Raw genomic sequence first — 23421 nt, 5'->3', positions numbered from 1 at the left:
TCGTTCGAAGGGCGCAGTCGCTTGCGCGCGCGCTATCTCGAGGCATCAGGAGACGGCTCGTAAACTTGCTGTTTCTCAACGCTTACTTCGCGTTTAGAGAACTCAGAGCAAGAAAACGCTTCCGTTCCTGGAGGGGCCAATTCGCTTAAACCAGCGTTTTGTCGAGCTCGCGAGATCGGATCCAAAAGAGTTAGCTGCTAGTCTTACTTCGTTTCACAATACAATTTTTGGTATCGCATTCATTGCTTCGCTCTTAAGCGAAACTGAATTTTTTAAACCATTAGCTATTGACCCCCGAAAGCGAAGGGCGGACGTGTAACATGGCGTAGCCGCTTCACATGTGGGCCGTCAGCGACGGGCCCGCTACTGACAGCTGCGCATTTGCGGCTGCTCCGACCAGGAGATATGATTTTACTAATGAGATGACATTTTTAAAAAAGCAAGCAAAAAATTCGAATTGGAACCCTAGCACGTGAGCTCGAAAGGGCAGGGCCTTTTAGGGGGCATTTACCGCAGAGTGATTAGAAACTCGGACGCGTGCTGGCGGAAGGGAAAAAGCTGTTCTGGATGAAGATCCATGGATAAAGTATATCTGCAGGAAAAGTGTCAACGCGTTTCCACCGTTCGCGTGCTCTTCCATAAACGCGAAGCAAGGAAAATTCGATAATGTCCATATATCTACTGCGAGTGATCCCAGATTTCATTCCGCGATGTCCGGAAACAGAAGTGACAGACATTTTAGCGGCACTCATGTAGTTATTACTGAACATATTGCTTCCTTACGTGCCGTGCGACGCTTGAAACGAGCTATCAGCAGCGTTTCTGGAACAGACGACGTCCGCCAATGAATCGCCGTCACACTTTCTCGCTACCGATAGCGCTAGACGTCACGAGCCTCTCGGAGAGCGCGTTTTTGCTGTCGAGCCGACTTGCAGAACAGAAGCTGCATCGGCACCGTGCATCGTGGCTTACTCGGAACGCACGCGCGAGCGCTATTTATTCAGCGGAATAATTCTTGGTCCGTGATTGCGACTTTATTGGCAGCCCCAAGATCGAGCTGCACATGTTCTGACGCGCCGGCGGTGCATTGCGGTGATAGACGCCCCAAACCCGAGACTTGGCGCAGTTTGGCGCAAATTTGTCGATATTATCAGGAGGGCGCAGTAAATACAATTTGGCGCACTTTGGCGCAGTTGGCGCAGGAGTGGAATCACTGTTGCACGGATGCACATACATACATACACACGCGAAACAGACATGCACGCCCTACATACACATGTGGTACGCACATATACACGCGATACAGACACGCGTGCACATACACAAGCGATACAAACACGCACGCACATACATGCACACGCGACAGACACGCACGCACATACATACATACACGCATACACACGCGATAGACACGCACGCACATATATACACGCGATACAGACACGCATGCAGCACATAAACACGCGCATACAGGCACCCACGCACACACATACACACGCGATAACACGCATGCACGCACATACATACACACGCGCGAATAGACAAACGCGTGCAGGCGCACACACACACACAAAGTGCGGACACGCACATACACACGCACCAATACAGGCTTGCACAAACACACGCAAGCGCATACAGCCCTAGCAAAAATTCCAATAAAAAACCAATAGCCTATTGGGTATTGACACCTATTGGTCTATTGGTTCTATAGGTCTATTGGCCTGTATTGGCTATTGGTTTTCTATATCAGCCTACTGGACCTATATTGGTGTATGGTTCTCGATTAGCCAATTTGGAATTATATTGGCCTATTGGTTCTTATTTGCTGCTGGCAGTGTATTAGTTTTGTATTTGCCACTTCTCAGCCCCATTAGAATTAGTCTTGCGCAAGTGTTTTATGGGTGTCCTTGTCGTCATGCAGAAGGCCCACACTGGGCAGCGCCCCTGCAATGATAATCACAGTGGATGAATGAGACATATGTTCAAAATATTCTCATAATCAAAACTAACAAGTGCTTCTTCTGGCCCTTGATGATGTTGGCGATCTTGCGGGCCTCATCCGCACTCGAGGAAGTGCCTGAAAGATCTGTAAATAAAACAGCCATGAAATCAGGAAAACAGTAACACAATGTTTAATTAAAGTTTACCTTCAAAGCATGTATAGAAAGTAGACGGCACAGTGAGAAATATCTAGACCTTAATTCACGCACATGTTCACATGTTGCAGGAGCTGAACTATAGCAAAAACTGAGTGAAATACACACCCAACTGTGGCTTATTGCGTGGAAGAGAAAACAGTAGATCGGCAAAATTTTGCGGCCAAAAAGGAAGGAAAAGAAAGGGCAATTTTTTTTAAAAAATTACGCACCTTATCCCAGTTTACACGCTTGCGTCCTGTTTTTTGAGCTGTACCCAAGAATGAACTGCAAACTCGTCCTTAAATTACAGCAAACTCAAAATCATGACTATCTGTGACGTGCTCTTATTCACGATGGTGGTGCGACTATCATACTAGAGCGTGCCACTAAATCTCAACTTAAAGATGGCATGAAATAAATTAAGCTAGGGTAGATTCAGATGAGGCAACGGTAATATGTAAGACAGGTAAAGGCAGCCTAGGATTCCATATCGTTGCAAGCCGAACACAGGCAGTCAGCTGCAATTAGTGGATATAACCACGTGCTGCATGTTACGTGCTTATGCAATTAAGCCAACAACATTAATAAACCCACTCCTGCGATAGCCCTAATTGGGCTGCAGTATATAAAAATAAAAATATGAAATAAAAAATCGCACCAGTGCGGTACATATGCTATGCACATTTTGTATAATGAATTATCATGTGGCCTTCTGTGGTTATTGTAACTATATGTCGAACAAGTATGATAAGCCGATTGGCGCGCACTACAACACACAAACAGCATCGACTAGAGCGTTTTACTATGAGGCGATAAACGCGTTTTCGGCTTAACACGCACGTTGTAAATACTTACAAAGGACTTGCGAGACTCCAACTACACTCACGAGCAGGGCGCCTGTCCTTTACCTCTATCTATGCTACGTTTTTTGTGCATACTGACAAACACAAAAACAAACTGCAATAATATATGCGCTCAATCATTCACTTCTGAGAGCGTGTGGACTTGCAATCGAGGCGTTGCTGGTCTCGCTGTCATCAAATACCGGAGACAAAGGACGAGGGACTTGTTTTCCCGACCTTTCAGCGTCGTCCCAAGTTTGAATACAAAAAAAGGTGATATCAAACTAAATACTAAATAGGAGTAAACTACCATAGCCCACTCAACTCACCAAACATCGGAGCACATGGGCCTTGTTGCTCGTCTGCCATTATTCTTGGTGCCACTTTGTAGAGTCGAAATCGGTCGAAATCGGTCAAAATCCAAGACATTTATGGCTCAGAACGTCTCCATCTGGTGCACGCTGAACACAGTCTTCACGTATCGTCGCGGAAGCACACTAAAGCAAACAGCGTGTAAGCAGGCTTACGTGAAGCATCGAGATCACACAAAGCGCGCGCTATGGCGACAGACACAACGTTTTGGCTTAGCTTGGCCGCAGGCTGGGCTTGTCTTCGTATCGGCCGAGCGCGGATGGCGCGCCAAAACGCACGGTCGGTCGCGTTTGCAGATCCACAATTCTTCTCCTGTATCTTTACAGCACTACTTATAGTGCTTAGCATAAATAGTTATAAACTTTACATATTATCCAAAGCTTATCTTAAAGCTTAGCACATGGCTTAGCCTGCTTAACCAAAGGACACGTGTAAAAAAAAATGTTCACACATGCAGCGTCGCCACGCCGCGCACTGCCGCGCACCGTCTCACTTTTTTTTTTTTGTTCGTCACCTGGCTGGTTCTATGCCGGTTGTGATCTCATGGCGGTTTCTTTATTATTATTCTGTGGTGTCTGTGTTGTCGATTCCTTCGCAAGTTCTTCTTTAGCGTGTTTTACTATAGTGCCCGTTTACCGCACGGCCATGTACGGAGACACCGTACCGCCGTGGTCGACACGCAGCCTTTTTATATAACTCTTTTAGTCGCGTGAGTTGCTAACTGCACACGGTGTCTCACGGTGTACGATTAAGCTCAATCGGGATCAGACTTATCAAAAGTGAATTGATCCCGTCTGCAGCTTGCGTATATAGCCAATCATGATCAAGAAATTGATCGGGATCGGGTCCGACGCGCTCAATCAGTCATAAGATGTTATAAACAGCTACCAATAGGCGGTAGCTGTTTGAACAATAAAACTCCTGTTGGCCTTATACATCTTCTGTTAGTACATTAAGAAACCAATAGGAGTACTTATTTGACCAATACAACTCCTATTGGCCCAATAAGTCACCGATAGGCAGCACCGATTTGACCAATACAACTCCTATTGGTCCAATAAGACACCAAAAGGGCAGCCCCTATTTGACCAATACAACTTTCTATTGGTCTAATAAGACACCAATAGGTGGTGGCTGTTGGTGTCTATTGGTACCCATAGAGTCTTATACAACCAATACATCTCCAATAGATGTCCTATAGAACCAATAGTGATTTCCTATTGGACCAATAGGAAATCCTATTGGCATTTTTGCTAGGGTGCGCACCAGGGGCGCAGCCAAGGGGGGTGGGGAGGTTAAAACCCCCCGAAATTTTCAATTTTGCTTGCGTATATATAAACGCACACATGCAAACGCACGCACGAACATACATAAAGCACGGTTGAACCCACCCCCCCCAAAAAAATGTCTGGCTACGCCCCTGAGTGCGCATACACACACACATACGTGCGTCGCACGTCACACACGCACAGGCGCGCGCATACACAAATACACAAACTGCGCAACACGATGGCGCACCGCATACAACACATACACAAACGCACGTACACCAAGCGAACACATGCACTCACACAGACACGCACACATGTGCGCATACGCACATACACACACACCCACACATACAAACACCCGTACACACACACCTGGAGAGTTCATGGCGTGCGTGAGCAACTAAAGAGCGCGCGAAGTTTGCGTGCGCGTGCTTTTCGTGACGTCGGGGGTCACCTGACTGGGAGGTATGGCGTGTCGCAGGCCATTCAGCGTTGCGGATTCGCCGGCTCCACGAAAGAGAGGGTGAAAAAAGAGAAGGTTGACGGCGCGGCGAGGATAAAAGAGCCCCGCTACTTTCCAACACCAAGGGGCTTCCCTGCGAGGGAAACAACCCTCACGGTGGACGGAGATGGGAGGTGAATAAAACAGCCGACCGGGCAGGGCTCTCTTTGCGCCGCTGACAGATCACCCCCAGGATACGCGAGCCGACCATCGACCGAAGGAGCAAGAGTGGACTCTACTTTCTACTAGAATGGACTATCCCTCTACGCGACGTTTACGCATTATTGCTCGTGTAGCCATAAGTGTTGTTTGTTGATCTAGCCTGTTGCCTTATTCGCCCGAACCCGTCGTAGCCGCGATGAGTCGCGCTACGGAGGGGGACGTTGACACGTGCACAGTAGTAGCTGTGTACGGCTGGAACCAGAGCTAGGCTTCTGCCCGAGCCGTGCATAGAAGCGGACCCCTTCAAAACCCTGGCAAGCTCCTGCGCTTATGTGACTTAAGAAGTGACAATACCATAAAATGCATGTGCTTCACAAAACACACTGTCACTTAGCAGATGTCTGTCACATCATACGGCCATAATTATGTGACAATTATGCGGCATGTTAACGCGCATAAATTGACATCGAGACAGAGAAATCAAAACAAGCAAATCGAGCATGAAAACAGAATAAACAGAAAACAAATTTGGCCTCAATGCACATTTCATTACATTACAGCGTGATAATAGCAGCCATTTTTTTTTTTTTGCTGATGTGTATACTCCCTGAAAGCACTCTGCTTCTTTATGCTTTATCACAAGCAAGGAAATTATGTCATACAAACATCTCCTTCAAGGCACACTCGCGCATTGATGGCTCGCCGTGTGAAGCATGTGCTATATTCACAGGGAGTTTATAAACACACACCACACATTGTCGCTATGTGAGCTTAATGACTCTTTTTTCTATTTTCATTGCACTTTTCATGCGACGCAATGTGCAGAACACACCTACAGCTGCCCGAGCGACGATAAGGGCGCGCTAACAGGAAAAATGTAAGTATTACTTTACCATTTATGTTCCTGATGGTGCCGCGAATGCAGTGTGCCTATCACCTGCTTGGTAATACACACAGCGGCAGGGCTCGCTTGAGTCGCTGGGTCATCGTCACACCATCACAATCGCAGTGCGCATGTTGCACTGTCATCCAACCACGCATTTCACAACAAGCGACGAGAGCAGGCACAAAACACGCGCATATACTCTAAGAAAAAACCGGCTGAAGGGGGAGTAAGTCCAGCTTTAGTCCTCAAATCGTGTCGTTAGTCCGCGAGAGGACCAACTGTCGCGAAGTGCGTGTCGTGTGCAAATTCGGAGGACTAGACATACCTCGGAAAAGACTAATGGGAGGGACGAACAGTTGCATTTACTCCCGCGGGTAGAGGTTGAAGGGAAGACGTTTTTTCTGTGGCCTTGTTTGCAGCAAGGCTCAGCATCGAACGAAACGCGAAGCAGTGATCGTAGACCCACGAATGCCTCTTTCAAATGTCATGAGCTAGTTCTTGGCCAGGTGCGCCCTATTGTTCCGAAGCCCTCCTTTCTACTCTGTCGCGGTGCGGGTTGCAGGCGGCGACGACCTGAGGGGTAAGGAATTCGGCGAACGCATGTTCCAAATGTCCACTGCACAGATGACAAGAAGACATCGGCGCGTCGGCCGCTTACTGCTGCGATCAAGAAAATAACGCGAGAAAAGATTAATTTAATTTGTAGTGCGTTAATATTGTGTCATAAATTATGAGGACTTGAAGCTTAGTTCACCAATAAGCTTCCCAATATTCACTGGCGTTGACGATCGTGTAAATCTGACGGACGTTTCAGCGCTTATGTTGAGTATCCTTCCGCGCCGCACTCTTTCTTCTTCAGTATCGCTCGCCGGAGTGACGAGTGCGGGTAGTGTTCGTCACTTGTGATCTATCTTGCTCTTCTTTCGGGGTCAGCGAGTACCGCTATTTACGCAGACTATGAACGCAGCTGTGAAGAACATACCTCGCTGCATGTGCTGCAATTGTGGACACGCATCCGTGTTTGTGTCTGTGTACCGGCTGTTTATTGGACCCAGCCTCGTAACTTTCCTGCGGAAAAATGGACACCTCAGCTTACATGCAAGACTCCATCGCGGCTTCCTTTCTGCAAAGCTTCAGAGATGGACGCCGTCACATCGCGGTGTGATCAACAATTTCTGGATTTACTTGCTCTGCAAACAACATCCCTCTGCTAATTTTGAAGGTAAGTTTATTATTTTCATTGTCTTGGTACATTGTATTATAAATAATATGAAGACTAAAAAAAGCATTGTGCGTCGCATGTTTTTGAGCATGCGACTGCGCAATTATTGGGGCTTACGTGATTAAGTCGTTCTCTTCTAGCTACTTTATTTGTAACAAAATTTTCTTTTTGTATTTCTTCCAGGTAGGACTCGCCCTAGTAATTCGGGAACAGGCCCTACACCAACTAAATGATGGCATTCGTTCCTTTTTGGTGTTTTCCTAAAAATAAAGATTGATGTTAATAGAATCGTGTTCCTCTTTCTTCCTTGAATACTTTATAGAACACCGTAGGTTATCTGCAACTTACACAATCAAGAAATCAAAACCGTTGGTAACCTGAATCACTGTGCGTGTGTGTGTGTTTGGTGTCATTCATGTGACCTGTGTTCCCGTGTCGTGGTTTGCCACTTCTCGCCAAGTTTTTACCTTGTTCATAGGATTCAAAGTGTTTTAAAGGATTGAAAGATCAGGGCACGCAACTAAGTATTCTCGCTAGGGCAAGTCTTGAAGCCGGTATACACAATTTCTCTCAAGTTCGGCAAAGTAAATTCGAATGATCAGCATTACTGCTTGCAAGCGCTCACTGATGCAATAATAGCAATTAATACATGTAAGTTGGGTACCACTTCTAAAGCACTATTTAAGTGGCATGTTTCCGTGAAATGTCCGTTCCTAAGAGCGCAGGAACTTCGCCACCATTTTTACAATTGCGAGCGCGATTTGCTCTCCCAAGGATCATTTCTGAGGATCAACCAATACTCCTTAAATGAGCAACATTTGCTCCTTCAGGGACCATTTCCGAAAATCAACTGTTAGCCTTACAGGAGTAACATTTGCCTCCTTCAGGGACACTTCCGAAAATCAACTGTTACTCCTTACAGGAGCAACCGTTAGTCCTTTGCAGTTAATCCTTCAAAGACTAACTGTTTATCCCCTTGCAGTTCATCCCCAAAAGGACTATTGGTTGTGGCAAATCAGTTGATCCCCAAAGGGCTAACCTCCCTACCCCTTTTAGTCCTTTTTTTCTTAGAGTGTACGGCCGACACAGCTGGGCAGTTCAGAAGCAGCGTTCACAAGGCCAAGGTAATCCATGACGGCTTCGATCGCTTCGACATCTCGCACATGGGGACCAGCCTACAGCAGTCTCCGCGGATGTGTGAGCCAACCGTTGATTAATTTGCATAAAGATGAAATCAAATGCCTTAACAGTTATCTTCACGTAGACCCCCCACGTGTGCTGGATTGATAGGTTCGCCTATTGCATGGGGCATGCACGTATAAGTTTTCGTGCCTTCTTTCTTTTCCGCCGTTGTGAGTCTCTTCAGTTGTTAGTCGGTGTTTGTGGTGTCCTGACTTCTTTCTTGTGGTCCGTGTTTGCACGCCCTGTCTTTTTAGAATGAATCTTACCACCTAGCTCAGCTCTCTGTTATTCTAATCTCCGCTGGCAATTCGGAACTCTCTTGTGTATCTTACTTTTTCCTTGCTTTTTCTTTCCTTCGCGCGTGCATGCATCACAACGCTTTCTTCCATCTCACTTGTATTCCAATGCATATGATTGTCTGATTTCCACGCTCTTGCCGATGAGCAAGCGGGCCCACAGCCGCCCGAAGGCCGAAGGGCATTTTTCTCGCTTCCTCTCGTTCATAGCGGCCGCTTAAAAGAATTGCGTTATTTTTTTTTTTTCTATTGCGTCGCGTTTTCGCCGCACAGGATTTTAGTCCGTGCATTGGGGCAGGCCGCCTTGGCCAGTTCCTTAGCCAAAAGCGTATACTAAGTGTGCATGCCGTGCCAATCGGCCACATCGAAGGCATGCAGCAAGGCTTTTCCTTTAAGCAGGGCTGAGACGGCTGAAATTGATTTCGGAGCAGTTTTTGGAGCAGCGAAATTTTGATTTTGGAGCAGAAGAACCCTGCATTGGAGCAGTTAGCGGAATTTTTTATGTCATCTCAGGAGCTTGAAAAACAGATTTGTAGCAACTGGGGGGACAGGTACATATTTAAATTGGCTTAGGATAGACGTAACACTGAAGCATCCTTTGGAGAAAGTATCGCCAGGTGTGAACTACCTCTTTAAATACTATTCGACTAATCTAGCCCGAGTAAGAATTAAGGCATGAAATAATTGAAAAAAAGGTGCTGTAAACTTGGTTCACTTCATAAAAATTTGAAAAAACAACAACAAAAGAATATGATTGCACAAGAATTGCAGTTACATAGCTGTAGGCCTTTTTAAGATCAGTGATATATTTAGCAGATTATTGCTTTGGCTTTTATTGCGATAGCAATTATATGGACATTCTGAACAGGTTTTTGCCGTGGGCTTTGCAGTCATGTTCCGTATAAAGTCCAAATCGATAACATCCCCCGCGCATCATCTTTTACCCAAGGGTAAAAGCGCACGAGCTAGGGCGACGAACGCGGCTGAGGCAGAGATGAAAAAAGCTGACCGATCCCCATTGCACGGAGGGCGCATGCAATAACATAACACCGTATGCCAGGCCTGCCGTTGATTGCTACTCATGCATGCAGAGAGGAAACGCGCCGCCCGTGTTGAAGGAGCACGAAGGAACGCGATGAAGGGAGGGGGGGGGGTTACTCGAGCAGCAAATGTGGACTTCCGACTTTAAGGGCGCGGTCGCGATCGCTGGCGCTCGTGCTATTTCGGCTGGCATCACAGACGGCTCGTATACCCTTCTAAGTGCTGTAATCTCAACGCTTCCCTCCTTAAAGCAGCCATGTTCTCATACTCCAGCGTTTTGTAGTTACGCGAGATCGGATCCATAAGTGTAACTGATTTTTTGGTAGATCTGCTTATCTAGCTTTTCAAACTTCTCCAGAGCTTCCTGCAGGTCAGTGTTTGTAAGGAGGACATCACAATAAGCGCCATCAGCTCGGCCGCGCGGCTGACGTAGCGTCAAATCTACTGCACGCTTTGAACAGGCGAGAACAAAGGCGCGTTACCGCCGTTCGCTGCCCCCTCGTGCGGGACCACCTTCGAGAGCGCGGCGCGGGTGCCAAGATACCTCGCCGCATTGACTATCTCATAAAGATATCTAGCACTGACTATCGCGTACGGTACTGCGAGCATAGCGCCGTTGTAACGGTACTGCACGCTTTTATTGGGGAACGACACAAAGGCGCTTCACATCAGTGAAAAACCGCCAGAGCATTGCCGGGACGCCGCATGCAGGAAGCTAGTTGTTGCCGCGTGGATGCAACAAGGATGATGCCTCTCCCTTGCACGGTATGGGTCGTAACGGTACAAACACTCCCACAGCAAAAGCACACGTAGATGACCACACGCATCAGCGTCGACGCGAAAACCATTGCGACCGGAGGAACATGCTACGCACAACGAAGAATCTGAGAGCCATTCCCGCTACGCATGCCACTTGATAGCGCCAGAAGACACAGCCTAGCGAGAAGCAGCAGCACACTCGGGCACGGCAGAACATTTTTGGGGCGCCACGCATATTTAGAACTCAGAGGAGGTTATGGCGGCATCATGAGAGCCCTCATTAGGAAGGTGCATAAAAACACGGTTGGGCGCGTCTACACGTTTTGCGAACGTCTCATTTTCATGGTATCCCAGGCGCTGCTATAGACGCAAATTGGAACATTATGCTGTCAAGTCAGCCTTTTTCCCAACGAAGCTGACATGGGCATCGAAATTCTGGCTTTCGAGGCTGTTTAGAAGCACTTCGGCACTTTTTGCGATTTTAATGCTTTTGGAGCAACGTAGCGCAGGAAAACGGAATTGTATCAAAAATGCGCAATATGCGCAGATGTCTCACGGCTGTTTCAGTTTAATTTTGACTTAACCGAAGAACGACATAAGCGAAGTCATTCTGTGGTCGAAGTGCTGCGTGAACCTGAGCCCAACAGTCCAAAGTGTGCCCTCTGCAGCATTCCGTACGTGCTTCTGAGCCAGTGGGCGTGCGACTAAGGGAGACACAGCGGATTAGACGACAGTATCAATGCAATAGATCGCATCAGCGCTTAACCCCAGACCCGATACACCGCGCCAGACCGCGCCGCAAGAAGCAGCCGACTCGAACTATGAGTTGCCAGTAGCAGCCGTCAGCCCCGCCAAGTTAGGTACGCGGAAAGAAAGCACACAACATTGAAGCGAGGTGACGTAATGCCCTCTCCTTCGGAATGTCGCTAGTTGAGAGAAAATGCGTCAGCTAAATGTAGCGATCGCTTATATTCCGGTCCTACTTTAGCTTTTCGAAAAATTATTTCGGCTATATATTTAGGGTTGTTCGTTTTCGGGTTTTATATTTTTTCAAATTCGGGGGGTAAAAATCGGCGGTATTTTTCAAACTGATATTCGGGGAAAAATCGGTTTTTTTGCGAAACCATTCCTTACTTCGGGTTTTTTCGGGTTAAATATACGGTTGTACTTATCAGAACTTACAACTGAGCTTATCAAAACGTATCACGGGTTTTTAAGTATAACACGTTAAATTGGTGTTTCAAGCTGGTAATTGGGACAGACACCAGAGTATTATAGCAAATCAGTATACTACCCGAAATTTTGTGTTCGTTTGAAAATGAATCAGTGGTGTTTGAAAATGAAGAATCAGTAAACATTGACTCTTAGAAATTATACATTTTATTCTCGAAAATCTGGTCATCGATTTTTACAGTCCTTGTTGACATACATTATCATCTGCATGCGCAACGTCAGTCTCCATTCGAGATCTGTCCGGTCGTTGAACATATCTCAGCTGGGAGAAAGTTCTCTCCACATCACAGCTACCATTAGCTAGGCACAACAATGTCAGTGCAGCTTTTGCAAGCCTTGGGTAGCGAGAAGTAGAGTCATGCCAATACTCGATTAGTTCGACAGCTGGGTTTGTGGGGCTCGCTTCCAGCAAATACTGGTTGAACTCGTCATTAAGGGAATCTACATTGTCGGTTACGGACATGAACAGAGGTCGGTAGTCCTCAAATGACTGCCCAGCAGACGCTTCTGAAACGGATCAAGGACGGCTCCCAACTTCCACAAAGTTAGCTGGTTTTCCTCTTTTTCTGAGACGTTCCGTCCAAGGTGCAGCGCCATTTTGTGGCGAGTTTCGTGCAGAACTCTTCAGAACATGTTTTTACTAAATTAGCGCTGCGCTTGGGTAACATAGACAAAACAGCTTTGGCCTGATCGCTTTACCGATCATCGCCGAAAGCTCCCCGACAATCTGCTGCAGCTTCACGTTACCAGGTGATCAAAGCTGGGCATCAAAAGCTTCCCACTTTCAAGCGTTTCTGGGCTTCCAAAAGTGGGCCGAGTGCATCTCTCATCAAGATTGCCTTCGCTAAACAACTTCTTTTTCAGAAGTATCCCTCGAATAGCTTCCGCTTTGCTGCTATCATGCGAGCTTTCAGCAAGTTCTGTTAACGAGCTCCACATTTCTACGACTACCACAAGTGCCTGTAGAAGCTTTGCCATCGATTCGGGAAACAGAAGGTGGCTTCTTAATGTCAGGTCCAAAGAGGCCATTAGAAGAACAAATTTCAGTGTACTTTGGTAAAGTTGTTAGCGTGCTTAAATAACGCTCCAAACTTGATCACTACGGATCGAACATCAGACATGCATGGTAAAGAAATGGCATGGTCAACACTCACATGAATAAGGTGTGCTATATCTTTCACATGCAAGATTTGGATCCTTCAGCCTGACAGATTCTCGAACCATCTTTCGCATGTACTCCGCTGAGTCTGTGGCTACTGCAACAAACGTCTTTCCACGTCTTGCCAACCGTCAGGAGTGCCTTGCTAACTGCGCTGGCCACCGTGTAAGGTTCGATGCATTACCCTGTCGACGTCGACCAGAACAACGTGCTTCTTCACGTTTTTCGGCTATAGCACAGGAGAGTGTTGATGGTAGGCACCAGTGATGTCTGGGGATTCATCGACGATGACGCTCACTTTCACATCTCGCATATCATCGCGGATTTTCTCCATGTCCTTGTCCAAAAGCTCTTTCAGGTATTTCAGCCGAAGTCTTTGTCCTCTTGGCATGGTCTTCGCGGCCTTGCAGTATTTGCGTGCGAAGTCTCCCAGCGGTCCGTCCGCCTGGTGCATGCTTATTCCGCTGTACGCTAGGGCAACGAACAAAGTCATGGATAACGCCGTCCGCTTCAGTTTCTTTCGCACGCTGTCTACAGGACATATCAAAAAGCGTCTGCTGAGACGTTCCCGCAGTCTCAGCTTCCTTGGAAGCCGTCTTGAACTTCTTATGACGAGAGACATTAGATGCTCACGAATTCGTAGGGCTTCTTCGCTGGATCGGTGACCATCTCGGTGTTGCAATATTTGCACACTAAAGTGCGGGTGCCTTCACTGTCTTTCGTTGCGATCTGGAGATCTTCATGTTCTTTACACCAGTCATCCAGTGTCTTTCGTTTCTTCCCATCTCCACGTGAAGTTTCGGTGCCGCCTTATGTCCGCGACGGTGGCTTTGCGCTCACAAGACGCGCCTGGAATGCTAAGTGAGGATGGCGATATGCGTCTCGTCTCGTGTCGCGCGAGGAGAGGGGGCGTTCGCGCGGGGTTGGACGCTGGGGAGGGTATGGCTGGCTTCTTCGTCGCTCAATCTCCCCCACGATGGTCACCGTCCCTTCCGCGTGAAATTCTTGGAAGCAGTGCACATACCCGAGACTAATCTGCAGTGGGCAAAGGGGCAGATTTCTTTGCTTTTCTTTCACCTAATTTGTTCACAATGTACTCGAATGGGCCGGCCTCAAACGTGTTTCCCACTTTCTTCTGCAACATTTTTTTAGGGGGGGGGGTGCATGTACGCTCTCACGCATGTGCGTGCAGAGGAGAGAGGGGATGTAAAGATTAAGAGGAGAAAGGGGTGACAAAGGAGACAGGTAGTGGTGAGAAGAGAAGGGGAAGAGCATCAACACGAGTTAGCAGCAACTCACGATTGTGCAGATCGCTACAAGGAGGTTATTCGGGGAGAAATCGGGTTTAACCCGATTCTCCTGAAACTTGTTCGGGGTGCAAGAATCGGGTAAAATCGGGTTTTACCCGAAAACGAACAACCCTATATATATTCCTGGGCGAGTCCGACTCATTATAAGGTGTTTTTCACACCAAGCGCGAGGGGTAGTTCATGACCCCCTTCAAGGGATTTATTGGGTCACAGCAGCAGCAGGGAGCAACTGGGAATGATCGGGCTTCCATTTTCTGCCTCACATTTGCTAAAGGGCTAGACTTCTTTTTAACCACTTCCTAACAAGCTCGCTAATTGTACAGAAGGCCACGACAATCACGATTTGCAAATATCCCAGCACTGTGTGCCGCCACAGACACTCCATTCTGTTAAGTCCGTTTATTCTAACACGGCCGTCAGTTGCTTATACATACAGCCTCCTTCAGTTTCAGCCACACAACCCATGGCTCACCGTGCCCGTACATTCTCTACTTGCCATGTCGTTGCAGCCACCGCAGTTCACATTCACATGCCACAACGCATCCCATTGTCCCCTCTTGTTGCACTACATCTCCCTCGCTCCCATAGTTGCCTACTCTCTCCGCCACCTGGTATCAGTCCGGTACCCTGGCCATGGGCAACTTCACGTAGCAAGGACTTCGTTGATTGGTCCTCTGCACTATGAATTGACCCCTTGGCCCTGCAACCTGCAATAATGCAGTTTTGGCCACACCCATTTGTTGCACATGTCCTTACCTCGCCAGTGCCTCACACCCTGGCCCTGCGCTTCCTCACTGCACCACTCACGAGGAGGAAGCCTTGCTCGGTCGCTGATGTTGTGCCTTTGTCTCGTGCTTCAGTTCTTTTTTTTTCTGTACTGCTTTAAATACGGCACTAGATGTGCGCACTTTCAGCGTATGGTGTATGGCAAGGTGCGTGTTTGGGCTAGTTGGTACTCCATTTGAACAGTTAAATAGCGCAAACTTCAGGGGACGAAAGACAGGAGAATGCGACGCACACAAGCGCTAACTTCCAACTGAATTTTATTAAAGAAAACACATGAATATAAAGAAAACACATGAATATTTATATTCATGTGTTTCTTTAATAAAATTCAGTTGGAAGTTAGCGCTTGTGTGTGTCGCATTTTCCTATCTTTCGTCCCCTGAAGTTTGCGCTATTTAACTGTTCAAATGGTGTATGGCCACAGAGAAAAGGGTGCTGCGCCATGTAAATGTGGCTCTTAGGTTCGAAATATGTACTGCCCCATTGTGGCACTAATTTCAACGTGCTAAAGAAAAGATATGTCAAAAGAAGCATGCTTGAAAGCCATCTGGCGCTCACCGTGGTCTCGTGCCACCAGCAGCAGGGCATGCTCATCGGGGCGGCCTGGGCTGCGCAACAGTCGAATCTCCCCCGAGTGTTCATCGACGTCAAACAGGGGCTGTCTCCCTCGTGCAGGGAATACAGCACCTGGCCATTGGGGCCCTCGTCCAGGTCTATGGCCTTCACCTGAGGAACAAATATCAGCATCACCTGCTTACAATGTACTGTTTAAACATCCAGTCTACGTAGAAGCTCATGTGTCGGCTTCACCACATTCTGCATAGCAGAATTGTTTTTTTTCTCACAATAATACAAAAGACATTTTTCCTTTTTGGAAAGTGCACATCTAGCAATGAAGTTCTTGTGCTCTCCTTTTCGCCAGCATTAACAAAAAGAGGGGTACTGAAGATCAGCCATCTATGGGCACCACTGCATTAAATCCCGCATGCTTCTGTGTCAACTTCAGATGGAGTTACGAATCTCACAGTATTATGTCCATTGCCGGAAGTTCATCATGCCTCGCACCATCTATACAACAGTTTACCGTGTTACATCTCAAGCCACGATGCTGGCAGACAGTAGTGGTAGATGGTCCTTCAGAAACCAGAGCGCACTAATGAACACAGGACAAGAAGCAGACGGGACAAGCGCTTACTTTCAACAACATGCATCTCTTCGAGCACAACAATAAAATCAAGAATACAGTGAACTCCCATTAAGACGAACTCGGTTAAGACGAATTCTCGCTTATACCGAACAACACGGAACCATTTGTTTGATTTCCCATAGACTCAATGCAAAAAAAATTCGCTTAAGACGAACCGCCCAACTGTACTCTTCTGTTAAGACGAACTTTCGCGGTGATCAACAACGCTAGCGATTCTGCGAACGAACACTGCAGTCTTGGTGGGGCATTCAGGCGACCGAGAAAAAGCAAAAAAGATGAAAAAAAAAGCGCTTCCTGGAGCAAAGACGCGAAGCAAATCGCGACGCGGAGGGCGCGAGATAAACGAAGAAGACGGTCAGCGGATAAAGCCTGTATTCCCTCTCACCCCCAGCCTGTGGGTGGGGGAGGTGTGGGCTTTATCAGCAAAGAAAGCAACAAAAAGTGTGGGGGATTTACAACTTGGACCCCCAAGCCATTGCGTCCTTTTGTATTCCCCCTGTTCTTCGGTTTCCCAGCTGGAGTACAAAGGAGAACAGAAAACACAAGAGCTTGGGGCCCCTCCGCCGTGGTCAGAGGGGCAAACGCAAGGGGAGTGGGGGAAAAAAAAGAAAGCGACAAGAACAAAAATTATCTGTGCATTACAATCGAGTACGAAACCACGATCGCGGCGCACTCCCGTCAGAGGGGTCAGGTGCATTGTCATCGCCATCACACAATGGCGGCCGAGCACATGTATTTTGTGGTCAATTCGCGTTGGTTCGCGTGGGACCTGTGCGCGTTCTATCTGTTCCCAGTGAAGTGCAAATTGTGATGAGCCATTTTGATTATGGAAGCGCACGACAAAGGAAGGCTATTTTGCACAGTGAATATAGCTGCGTCGTGTCTTTTTCGTGGCGAGGCTTGTGACCGTGAGTAGCCTGATGGGATATCTTCAGCTGCACGTTGATCAGAAAAGTTTACTACGGGCCGAAAACGGGAAAATATCCGGACCTCGAAGAAAACCTGCAGACTTTCTTAAGCAACTCAGCGTATAATGACTTTGTCAAGGCAGCAGCACGCGACCGAGGCGTATCCGGAAGTGATCTTAGAGCCAGCAAAACAGGCTCACAGAAGAAACGAACTGCCAGGACAATAAATTTACATTCTTTGAAGGAAAATTGTGCCTGTCTCTTAATTTTTTTCTAATCGTCAACATAGGAGCGTGTTACAGTTTTATCATTAAAATGTGGTAGCAAATATCTTCACGAGCATATTTATTTTTGAACACGCGAAATCGGGTGCTCGTAAGATTCGTGTAAATGCTCTGCTGAAGGCATAGTCTTATCTAGATGAGCCAAATGAATGCTTTTTTCTTGTCTTTTTGCCCCCATTGTAAGTCTACTCCAGTCAGTGTTTTAAGTAACATATTTGGATGCACTTGGCATGTTAGCATGTCTATTTTTGGGGACACTTCTGATAAGCCGAACTCCTGATAAGACGAACAGATGACCGCGGTCCCTTCGAGTTCGTCTTAACGGGAGTCTACTGTACTGCCATAGTTGGACAACTTGCTGCCCATTGTAAGAAATGTGACGCAAAGCCCCAGTGTCTTCCTCTTTTTAATCAGACAGTTCTGTATCGTGTATCGCCACTGCAGATAGCTGGGGCAGGAACGAAAATGTTAGCATGCTGTCTGTTCTCTTATCTGAGAAAGAGCTTGATTGTTTGGCTCAGACAACACATTTATTTCTTTTCGTTTCTTCTTGCAGTTTCAGATGCTTGTTTATACAGTCGAACACGGATATATCGAACCCACATATATCGAATTTTCAGCTATATCGAACTCGTAAATTATCCCCTTGAAATACTCTGTAAAAGTATAGAAATTCGCACGTTTATATCGAACGGTATTTTTACCCGCCATCGGATATATCGAACACCGTGTGAGCTGGAAGGCACACATCAGCACTCGCTGCGCCCCGCGACCTTTGCGGCACCGCGCCTCCGCCAACACCCGATACGCTCGAAAAACGTGAGGGCGAGAGGGCTCCGACTGTACTCCTGTTGGGCACATTCTCTAACTTGCGGAACGGCTTTTCTTTTTCTTTTTTTTCTCTCTCTCTCATGCTTCTCCACGTTACTATCGGTTCAAAGAACAGGAACAAAGTAGCCGGCGGCCTCCTCTTTTCGCCTTTTCTTTTTTTTGGAGCAGGAACGAAGGAGCCGGCGGCCTCCTCCTTTTGCCATTTCTTTCTTTTTTTGTGTGTGTGTTTTGTGAGTTTTGATCAGCCAACCACAGCCCGTGCCTTTCGCATTTGCTCAGCCAACCACAGCTTGGCCTTTCGTACATCGCTGCTGCCCTCGCAGGAAGCCCGGGTGCCCGGGCGGCCCGGGTAGCCATTGCCACCATCGCGACAGATCGCGAGCGCTTTGTTGGCAGAGTCCACTTCCGTAGTTGTTGCATACCACCGCGTTCCTCTTTTGCGTGCGTGCTGTGCGTGCTGTGCAAAGGCGCTGCGGACTGCTTGAATTTTCGACCTCTCGTGTAGCAATGGCCAGCGTCAAGAAGCGCAAGAACCTTGACTCTGCGACGAAGTTGAAAGCCATACAGCGTGTTGAGGCGGGCGGAAAGTTCGGCGGTGGCATACGACATCGGGATACCACGGAGCATGCTGAGCACCTTGTTGAAGAAGAACGCAGATATCAAGGCAAAGGCGGCAGAGCAGCGAACGTCGGGAGCCTGTCGTGTGCGTGCTCCTGCCCACGGGGAAAGTAGAACAGGCACTCTCTGCCTGGTTCTTGAACAGGCACTCTATGCATGGGCACCGAGCTGAAGGTCGACCTGCTTGGTGCCATTCAAATGATGACGGGTGCCTGGCAAGACGTGAAGACGGACACTGTGGCCAACTGCTTCCGGAAGGCAGGCTTCGTGATGGCGGAACTTACGGAAACCGGTGAAGACTGCGACGATGAGCGCATAGACGACGCGTTTCGCAAGTTGTCGTCCCTCTTCACGGCTGCCGTACCACCCGAAGTGTCTTTTTTCTCTTTTCTTTTCTGACAACTTTTTTGACAATTTCTTTTTCTGACAACACTGTCGAAATGTGTCAGCACACCGGATATCGAAATGGTCAGCACACCGTCGATTAGTGTGTCAGAAAAGAAATTATGTTCAATTCGTCAGTGTGCTGATATTGTCACGTGGCCATAATACCGATGTATATATGTAGGGCAGATTTTCAATAAAAACCAGTTGCTAGAGCGCTTCCGTCTGTGTGTCCGTGTGTCTTCCTCTAGTCCATGTCTACTAGCGCTACCCTTCCAAGTACTTCCGAAGCTTCCAGCAGTTTGCTCTCAGCCTTCGCTCGACGGATTCGGTACCAAAGTTCGTATCACCCGCCGCGACGCGGAAAAGTGTTTGGAACATCCGAATTTTTGCCCATTCGACACAGTGGAATTCGGCTGGGGAATTGCGTGAATTCGTATCAGCCGGTTTACGTTTACATCAATGCCTGCTAAATTCGTTTACTATGGGTTCGCAAAAAGCCTGGATTGGATTGGGTTGCAATTTTTGTCAATGTGGCTAGGTCACGCACAGAAATTTCGATTTCCAGGAGATTTTCCTGCCAACCATACCAACGTAAGAAATGCTCGAAACCCAGGAGTATCCAGGAAAATCCGGGAGAGTTGGCAGGTATGCACCATGTAGGAGGCTTCCGTTCGTTTGCAGGAAAAACTGTTTAGCGATTTCGGAGTCAGCAAACATACTCGGAAATAGAGCTGTGGTCGTATCTGCCCAAGAAAAAGGAATTTGTTTTAGAGTAATTCGCAGAACAAAGAGAGAGTCTGCACAAACCACGTGGTCGCCTGAGAGCGTAGCTGAACACTGCGAAAAGTCCAAATATGTACGTCTGACATGCAGGTCTTTGGAGTGTTCAGTACACCTGCTGGATTGGGGTGCTGCTTCCTGGCCTCAATGTGCCTCTTGCTTGTAGCATGCCGCTTTAATCGCTGCAAAACCACGCTGTTCGCAGTTAATAGCTAGTCTGACTGCAGACAATGCAAAATGCACTGGCATCGCTGCCTTGGCGACACCAAGATGATATAGTGTCACCATCTTTGTCCATCTCGTTTAGGATGTCAACAATTGAACTTGGTGGAATGACCTGAAGCTCTGAGACGGCGAGACAGGAACAATGTGAAAAGCAATTTCCCTCAAGAAACGTGTATACTCGCGGACAACTTTTCTTGGCCATGAAGGGAAGGCTACGGGGCGGAGCTACTGCACATGTACTGCTCCGCGAAGTAGTCCGGTTCGGCGCGCGTTTCATATTTAGTTTGCTTTGTGGACCTTCCGTACCTCCTGTGACAGCCATTTCATTATTCGAGCGGCCGTCACAGGCTTACACAGCCATTTGTTAGTGAAATTCGTCACAAGCTCCCTCGACGAGTCGTCTGGAAAGCTGGAGGGTGACGAATGCTCACCTGAAGACGAAGGCGCCATTTTGACTGTGAGGTGCACGTAAAATGTGCGACGTTTCCACAGGTGCAAAAACGCGAAATGACACTGCATAAATCAAAACAAATATAAATATCTCCTTGGTGCGCGCTGACCCTCTCTTCAAACAGCGCCCCATAGAAAATAAAGCAATGTTGTTGTTTTTATTCTCACGCAGAAAACACGGACGCAATTGTGGGACTATAATCTTCAACGGTAGCACACGCGTAGTTCGGCTCTCTAGCCTTCCCTTCATTGCCAAGAAAAGTTGTCCGCGAGTATACACCAATTTCACAAGGAGGCTGCCATTTTTAAAGCACTCCACCGCCGCAGCGCCGTCTATCGTCTGCGACGTTTCGCCGCCTTTCCGGTGTGTGGGGTTCCGCGGCGGTGTATGCAGCGTATGCGCTCGGTTCACAAGGTATTGCTGTTCTTCGCGGTACACGGGCAAAACAGGGCAACGCTTTTCGAGTGTAAAGGCGCTGATAAATAATCACTAAGCTGTCAGCTTCAAAATGGCTGAAACAGCAAGCAGCGGCGGCCCACGAGACGTTTCCCGCAGCAGCGCCGACGATGAGAATAATGCCAATGCAGTTCTTAAGCAGCATGTGTAAATTGGTAATTGCTTTGTATGTTTTCTTATAGCTGGCCGGGTGAGGTTCTTGGAATAATCACTATAAAAGAGCGTTAACATTTAGGACAACTGTCGAAGTATAATCGGAGTAACGTAAATGGAGACGAGCGAATACGTAGGCCATTGTCCGGCTGCGCGCTAGGTGCGCGCATTAGTGTTTAAGATGGCTCCCGGGTTTCCGTGCCGTGATTATTCAAGTTCAACATAACTCTATTCCCTAACAGACCATTTTGGTTCCGCTTGGCACGTTGCAATACAATGTTCACGGAACGACAGGAGCACAAACACCGATGCCTGTGTTTATTTGTGTCACTGTAGCTTGTGTCGTCGTAGCTTGTGGCCTCTGATCCTTGCACAGGATAAGGAACAGAAGTACGACATGTGAGCTCAAAATTCGGCGTGAAACAACACCGATGATAAAATAAAAATAAGCCTGTTGCACATCTGGAAGCGTGGCATGGCATAAGTTCGTTTCGGCGCGAGCCGCCGCCACTAGCGATACGCCGAAAGGGCGCTCGTTTTTGGTAACATTGTCAATTTGTTTTCTGGCGAGTATTTCAGAAGCATTACGACGAGCGCACAGTGTCCAGGTAACGACCTGGCTTTAGCGAACGTGGGCCGATTATTCATGACACCCAGGCTGCCGCGCGAAAAAAAAAAAGTGCGGTTGTCATAACGCTACCCCAGTTATCGTCACAAAATTGACAAGTCGAGAAAGAAAGTGCTCTTGACGAAACGTTAGAAACGCGTACCTACGCCAAAGAACACATGTCATGCGGACCTTTCTGTCATGTAGATTGAAAAGTGCTCATTCAATAATCTCGAAATTGCACGCACTAAGATGGAACATTTTCTAGCCGCAGGCATTGTAAATCATGTGCTGTAGCATAGAAATCAGAGAGGTTCATGAGAACAACTCTTGGTCAAACATTTTGTGCATTAATCGTCAGACCTTGGTTCTCTTTGGTGCAGATGATAAAGTGTACCAGCACCCAGCACAATCACAAGCTGGTGTGGTGACTTGGAGAAATGGCCATAAGTGCAGACACCACATATAATAATATACTATTTGTCGGAGAAGAAGGCGTGCGACCTGAGAAAAGCGAAGTCATTTAAAAACATTGTGCACTTCGCATGCCTTGGCTGCCAGTCTTTCAGGCTTCCGTAGCTGTTGCCGCAGCCAAACACAGCGCAGTGGTAGCTTGTCGACCTGTTCTCGTCCGACATTTCGATTTGCGGCAGTACAATTGTTTCAGCGCGTCGAAAATGGAAACACGCTGACCTCTCACGCACCACGCAGTGCAAAATTCGGGAATCCGCACACACCAGCGGCAGCGGTCGGCCGAGGTGGAGAGAGAGAAAGCGGTGAAAATACACCGGTTCGAGGCTACGCTCCGCCTCTCCGTGAAAACGGTCTATAGCGATACGCTTTTTTCTAATCCCGTCGAGGACGGAATAGTCTTTGTTGCTAGCCGTTCCATGGCGAACCTAGTTTTCCACGAGTTTTGCTTCCCGACTGGAGTCGCGTTCCGTGAAAATCCTCAAGTAACACGAAGCTGCCAATTAACTGCGCCAGTTCACGGCTGGTGCGAAGCTTATCCGCCATCTTACCAGCTTCTCGGTTTGCGGTAACCGCGGTAAGGAGACTCTGCTGTTATTTCTGCTGTAGAGTTACTGTATATGCTACCTTTGGTAGCATATACAGTAACTCTAGTCTGCTAGCTGTGTAGCTACCCGTAACTGTAGTCAGCTTAACTGGTTAAGGCTGTCCGTGTGAAAGGGGTATAACACTGGTTCGAGCGGCGGAACTTAAAAAAAAAGGGGGCAAAAACAAGACAGACAAGGATGTCGCTGAACTAACAACTGAAACTTTCAGCTTGCGGTTCACTTTTGGGGGGTCACGCCAATTTACAACAGTCTGCAGAGGATTATGTCGGCCCCC

At 47.7% G+C, this 23421-nt stretch overlaps 1 protein-coding gene across 1 annotated transcript in view; it reads right to left on the bottom strand.

Moving 5' to 3' along the window:
* Window positions 1-23421, bottom strand: part of LOC119382356 (fat-like cadherin-related tumor suppressor homolog) — a 912235-nt gene that overhangs the window by 558971 nt on the left and 329843 nt on the right. Inside the window, 3 exon segments of the mRNA XM_049412132.1 lie at window positions 13364-13596; window positions 15720-15818; window positions 15821-15887. Coding sequence (XP_049268089.1) covers window positions 13364-13596; window positions 15720-15818; window positions 15821-15887 — 399 coding nt within the window.

Source organism: Rhipicephalus sanguineus, chromosome 2 (assembly GCF_013339695.2).
Source record: "Rhipicephalus sanguineus isolate Rsan-2018 chromosome 2, BIME_Rsan_1.4, whole genome shotgun sequence".
Taxonomy (NCBI): Eukaryota; Metazoa; Arthropoda; class Arachnida; order Ixodida; family Ixodidae; genus Rhipicephalus; species Rhipicephalus sanguineus.
The sequence above is the reverse complement of the archived record's forward strand: the minus strand, read 5'-3'. Positions and strand labels throughout refer to the sequence as shown.